Raw genomic sequence first — 6,562 nt, forward strand, 5'->3', positions numbered from 1 at the left:
TGAACAACATTATCATATACAGTGAGCGGTACTGAATATGCAATATCTTCCAGGAGAGGTTTTGGTCAAAGTCAAATAAACACTTCACTTCTTCATCATCCAACCACAACAGTTCAGTGCTCGACCAAAGAACAGCGAACCCCTCACCACAGGGGGCCCAGTGCTCAAGGCCCTGGGATGTTTGCGATATCATCGAAAGGCAATTTTTGTTGGATATATAGGTTCCTAGAAAAGGGTAAAGGAAGTAGGAATGTCAGTTTCCAGTAGTATACACACATCATACTCATACTCTCTCTCTCACACACACACACACACACACACACACACACACACACACACACACACACACACACACACACACACACACACAGATCGGTCAGACCCTGTATATCTGCGGATCAGGCGTTCCTCCGGGAGCTGCTGGTGGCGGACGCGCGCCCCCCCGTCTCGTGCTCGGCGGGTCTGTATTTGAGCCAGCATATGAGCCACGTGACCACCACGGAGAACATGGCGAGGATGCTGGCCACGGACAGGCAGATGGGCCCGGCCGGCGAGGGGGGGCTGCCGTGGCTGTGCACGAAGATCAGGCCCATGAAGAGCAGCACGAGCATGGACAGGAAGGAGAACACCACGCACACGCAGCCCGTGGTCAGCGCCACGCGCTTACAGCTCTGGCAGCTGTCGTAGTCTCGCACCGAGTCCCGCGAGAGGGTGGTGGCGGTGGACGCGGGGGTGGAGGTGGCGGTGGCGGAGGAGGAGGGGGTGGCCTGGCCCCCGCCGGACACATCCTCCTCGCGCCGCAGCGCCACCAGGGCCGGGTGCAGCGGGGGCGGGAAGAGCGGCAGGGCGTCCTGCGGCAGCGGGTCCGCGTCCATGTAGAGCGGGAAGTCCTCCGTCACCTTGGTGTTGTTGGGCAGGTTCTGGATGCGGTAGTCCGGCACGGGAGTCCTGTGGCGGCACACCGGGCAGCTGACGCGCCACGGCCGCTCCTCGCGCAGGTGCAGCGCGGTGAGGCACTGCTCGCAGAAGGTGTGCACGCACTCCAGCAGCTTGGGCGCGCGGCGGTCCAGGTCGAAGTAGTTGTAGCAGATCTTGCACTCGTACTCCTCGTAGGGGAAGGGGGGCTGGTGGTCGCGCCGGGGGGGCGCTGCCTCTGCCTCCGCCATCATGTCCTCCCCGGTCATCCCCTCCGCGGTGAACAAAGGGAGGCGCGCGCGGCGGTGACGGTGTCTCTGGTCTCCCCCTGGCGGAGACACGTCACGTCATTCCGCTATGGATGCATCGTGGCCGTGTTGTTGTTGTAGATCATCCCCGCGATGTCCGGTCAAAGTGCCCGACCGACGTGGTCCCCCCCCCACCGCCGCCTCTGGTCGGGGGTCTGCAGACGGAAATAGCCTTCCGATCTGACCCGCGTGCTGCTGGATATTGATGATGTAATGCGAGCGATGGCCGAGCGGGTGAACACAGACAAGCAGAGAGAGAGAGAGAGAGAGAGAGAGAGAGAGAGAGAGAGAGAGAGAGAGAGAGAGAGAGAGAGAGAGAGAGAGAGAGAGAGAGAGAGAGAGGGGGGGGGGGGGGGGGGCGGGTGAGGGAGGGAGAGTCTCGTGGATGTTGTTGTCTCCTAGTCCCGTTCTCGTCTCTATATTCTAACAACGCGAGTGAACCGCTATTTATTTGGATCTCCAACATAGCAGCTATAATTATTATAATTATGTTGGTAAAGGGTTATTTACTTCAAACATTACATATAAATACCTTAGTATACCTTAGTATCACATTGTCGGAACTACACCGATTATGTCCTAAAATGATATTACCAATCAACCAATCAATTACTATTAATCATATGCTATCTTCTGCTTCATACTGATGTGAATCAACACATCTGTTTTACTGATGTCTGCCAATGGATGACAAGCTAATGATCAACGTCAGTACATCGGTACGGTTGCCTGACAACGCGAGGAGCTCTACATCACTAAGCTCCACCCCTCCACCTCCGGGTCTAAGCTCCGCCCCTCCACCTCCAGGTCTAAGCTCCGCCCCTCCACCTCCGGGTCTAAGGAGACGTCTCCTCCAGGGCCGAGGACCTCCATCAGCCCCAGGTGCTAAAGCGTGACAGCTTGCAGGAGTGTTCCTCCTCAACCCCTCTGAGGCTGAAGGAGGACCTCCTGCGTGGTCCCGGTGCCTGAGATAGCACGGCCCAGCTCTCTGAGTACAGGCCAGTGGTGCTGATCTCTCACGTCATCAAGACTTTCCAGACACTGGAACTGCAGCACCTTAGACCCCAGGTGTGCGACTCCATGGACCCACTGCAGTTCACGTACCAGGTCTAGACCCATCAGGGATCATCTCTAGTCCCACCACCACCAGGTCTAGACCCATCAGGAGGATCATCTCTAGTCCCACCACCACCAGGTCTAGACCCATCAGGGGGATCATCTCTAGTCCCACCACCACCAGGTCTAGACCCATCAGGGGATCATCTCCTGCATACTACATGGATCCATCCCATGAAGAATCATTTATGTCTAATCGCTAAATGTGTTCAATAAATGTTGTGGTTCATTTGAACACCAGTCTCTCCTGAATAAAGTGAACAACATCATGTCCTTTAGGTTTATTTCAATTGCTACATATGCACTCTCCATGGTGAACACCTCTCAGTGTCTACAGGTCCTCTACCTGCCGTAGCTCCGCCTCCTGAGGACGCACCTGTCCTCCCCTAGCTCCGCCTCCTGAGGACGCACCTGTCCCGCCGCTCCTCGCTCTGCATTCTGCACGGCAGGGATCTCGGCGCCGCTGCGCTCACACACAGCTCCCGGCTCGGTGTTGTGGTGCCACCATGTCAGAGTGGCTGGACTACCTGAGCGACTCGACCCTCGTCGCTCGCTTCCAGAGACAATGCGGGCTTGTTCTGTCCGACGCCGGCCCGCGGGACAGCGGAGGGAGCACCGGCACACAGACACGTGGACCCGAACATAGCCAAGACATGAACGGATACGAAGGGAATGTACACGTAAGTTGTCGAAAACAGAATCAGTTATGATCCGTGTGACCTGCTTTTCTGGTTTGTCCACTCCCCTCCCACTCTGCCTCAGATCGTCCACGCGATAGGCCGGTGACCTGCTATTGTTCCACTGGTCCTCTCGGTTCATTCACATTCCTCCACCTCTAGTGCAAACCCAGCTACAACTCCTTTTGCATTTTTAAATAATTTTTTTGGGATAGTAATATTCTTAGGTATACTCTTAAATCGTTTTCATAAAGAACAATTATTAAGCTATAAAAAAAAAAGCTTCCAGCTTTAGTCAAATAGTCCAAAATAGTTTTGCTATGCCACACAATTGCCATTTATTCAACTCAACCCGAATTAATTCTCTGGATCAGTGTGTGGTGTTACTCATTACTAACCATTATGACCCTCAACCATAAAGCAACTGGCAGCTGTGGGTTTCCTACGAACGCACAACCTAATCCAACCAGAAGAACAAGGCAGACATGTCAGTGTTTCCCCTTTAGCCTCTACCCCCTCCCCCACCACACACACGATCACTCAGCCTCCTTCTACAAAGAGGCCTAGGAGCTAATATTATAGATGTATCATTTAGCATCCTTACTAATTACCAACATAAATTAATCAATATTTTAGGTAGGGGTTTGTGTCCTCTAGATCAGTGGTTCCCAACCTTTTTTGTGTTTTTTGTTTGGACCTGCATATTCATAAAACCATTCTGGAGGACTGGTGGTAGTCCCCCTGATTTTTAATTCAGAATTTTAAAATGCACGGATGTGGCTGTTTTTCAAGATGTTTTTTTCAACCCGTCATATTCACAACAATTAAAGCAACAGCAATGAGATGCTTGAGTCTCAGGCTCCATTGAACAATGTAATAATATAAAATAATAAAATGTATAAGAGAAACACAAGAAAAGTCCCCTGACACTTAAATAAATACAAAAGATGTGAAAAGACACATTGCATATACAGTGCTTAATGTATCGTGGTTTAGTTGCATAGTGATAGATTTTATGTCTATGTGTTGAAGGAAATAACATGACTCGTATAGCCCAAGTTATAAAATATGGAAAAAAACTAAAAAACAACAACATTATTTTTTCTGGAAATATTTCACAGCCCGTTTGTAACGGGGGTTGGGAGTCGCTGCTCTAGACGGCCCAGAACATCATCTCTAATGTCATCTCTGCATCTTCATGCTCCTTCCCAGTCTGTGTAGTGGTTGTTGTGCAGATAGAGAGGATGCTCCCCTGAGGTGTCACAGAACGCATCGGTCCACCTTCTGCCTCAGGGGGCAGAACTGAGCCACCTCTCCCTGAGCACCACCTCACTGCCTCAGGCTCTGATCTCAGGGTGTAGACGGCTTGAATCAATCATTTGTGACCGATTGATCATAAATGACTTGATTTACTAAATGTATGGCGTTGTCTGATCAAGTGGTTGGGATCCCTCCAGGATCTGACGGGCGATGTTCCATCTGTAAGTTACATGCAGACATTTCAAGACCTTTAGAAGCTAAAGTCATGATCCATCTTTACATGAGAAGACACTGGGCAGCAGGAGTGGCACAAATCAACCCATTTGTACAATCAAGGACGTTGACAAGGTTTTTCATAAGAAGGATAATATCAATTATATATATATAGAATCAACCGTTCTCAATCCTCCCCCCTTTTGACAAGTGGTACTAACCATGTTTTACACAAACCAATGTTTTACCCAAGTCATGTGGGGTCCGCATACGACCTCTTGGTCGTATGCAGACTCCTCCGCCGGCAGGGCCAGCTCCTCCGGCTGGACTCCGCATATGACCGAGAGGTCGGAACAATGGAGCGTTGGAGAAATGATATGGACCCGAAGTGAACTGACAGCTTTCTACTGAAAACATCTTTCTCGAATGCTGCCTGAGTTTGTTGTTGCTGGTGACGTAAAGAGGTCAGCCAGTGGCTATATTACCACTAGTTTAAATGGGTAGGCCTACAGCTCAGTGGCGATTTTAAGACTGCAAGGGAAGCTCAGCTTCCCCTAAAATTAAAAAAATAAATGGTCAAATATATACTGTTGTGTTAACATTTCATTGACTAAAAATGCGTTAGGACACGTCCATCTCGAAGATGAGTTTTTTCAGAATCAGCTGCTTATCGCAGGTCGACTGACTCGATGTCCTTCTCATACATTCCCGTAGCGCAGTGCATTTGCCTGTTGAAGCTCAGCGTCCATCCACTTCAATGGGGCAGCTTTTTTTAGTTTGTCGAAAGTCGACGGTCATTGGATAATGCTGCGATTATGTCCCTTCCACGGACGCTCAGTGTCTCTGGGGGTGAATGGAGGAGTGGACTGGCCTGGATGCTGGGCTTCTGCGTGATGATTGGAGGGTCTGCGAAAGACTGAGTTGCCGTTTGATTGACAGCGATTTTGAACTATAAAAAATCGCCGGAGCTCTCTTCATTCCTCAGTCCCATCGCGGATTTTGCAAGCGAGTCGAAAGACAAACTGCAATGTATTTCTTGCTATTTGCTTGCCTAACTTATTCACACAATTCCTTGCTTCAGTTTAACATAATTCCCACATTTCCTTGTTCAAGTTTAATATTGTTTTGGTAGTTGGCCATCACTTTGATTCAGGGAGCCTGAGGTCTGAACTTCAAGTCCTGTATTCAGATCAGGACTTGCAGGGTGACAGGGGAAAGCTGTGTGATTTCTTGGTGTTCCTTAAAGACATGGAGTTGGACAGTGCAATGCCTCAGCTTTACAAACTGTTCTCATTAGTGGCAACAATTTGAGCTACATCTGCAGGTATATAAAGGAGCTTCTCCTGTTTAAAGCGGCTCAAATCCTACACCCGTAACACAATGGTCCAAGGCTTTTTAAGCAGCCTAGCTCTGCTGGCCATTGAGAGGACACTGGTCAAGTCACTGAAAAAGACAGCTAGTTGGTATGATAGAGCATTTCCTTGAAAAGGAACAGAGAGGATAATTTACATATACACAAATTGACTATTTATATGATGTAGGCCGAAAATGAGCTTCCCCTTTTTGAAAGACCAGCAGCCACCACTATTACAGCTCCACCTATCGTACCGGGGCATGACATGCTTCGGCCAATGAATCGGTTTACTCACCGCCATGTATACTCGGACAATTGCAGTTGTCCAATTGCAGAGCATAGTCGAACTATGGCTTTAATCGGATTAAGCTGTGCATAGGTAAAGTTGATTTTCTCCCGCAGCAAACTCACGCCACTACACTTGCGCCCTGAGAGGCGTGTCGGCGAAAAGCAGAGGCGTGTCCTGGCACAAATGATACTTGGTGCTATTTTATTGATCCAAAAAGCAATTGTGCCACTGACCGGCAAATTCCTGGTCTAAATGCACTAGAGGATAGCGCAGTTGGTGTTGCTGTTTTGACGTGCCATGGCAGGTCGGAACTGCAACATAAGCTTGCACACACGTAGGCTATACACAGCACAAACATGCAAACGATTAGCCTAATTTAAATATTAAATAGCATGTGGATTGTGGAAACAATTTCTTTCCATAGCTGCAT

General features: G+C 49.5%; 2 protein-coding genes across 2 annotated transcripts in view; one reads left to right on the plus strand and one right to left on the minus strand.

Moving 5' to 3' along the window:
- Positions 1-398: 398 nt before the first annotated feature.
- Positions 399-1,348, minus strand: rnf228 (ring finger protein 228; the record flags this gene model as incomplete). The annotated part of the gene is made up of 1 exon (XM_084466838.1): positions 399-1,348. Exon 1 carries the CDS (start codon positions 1,182-1,184, stop codon positions 399-401), a length of 786 nt encoding a protein of 261 aa, XP_084322964.1. The 5' UTR covers positions 1,185-1,348.
- Positions 1,349-2,845: 1,497 nt separating this feature from the next.
- The window catches only part of LOC311342362 (sphingosine-1-phosphate phosphatase 2-like), a gene marked incomplete at its 5' end in the record, with an annotated part of 4,718 nt that continues 1,001 nt past the window's right edge, over positions 2,846-6,562 (plus strand). The window contains one exon of the mRNA XM_084467208.1: positions 2,846-3,019. Within this exon, the coding sequence (XP_084323334.1) occupies positions 2,846-3,019 (174 nt within the window). The remainder of the gene's footprint in view (positions 3,020-6,562) is intronic.

Source organism: Micromesistius poutassou, assembly GCF_964030765.1.
Source record: "Micromesistius poutassou genome assembly, chromosome: 4".
Classification (NCBI taxonomy): Eukaryota; Metazoa; Chordata; class Actinopteri; order Gadiformes; family Gadidae; genus Micromesistius; species Micromesistius poutassou.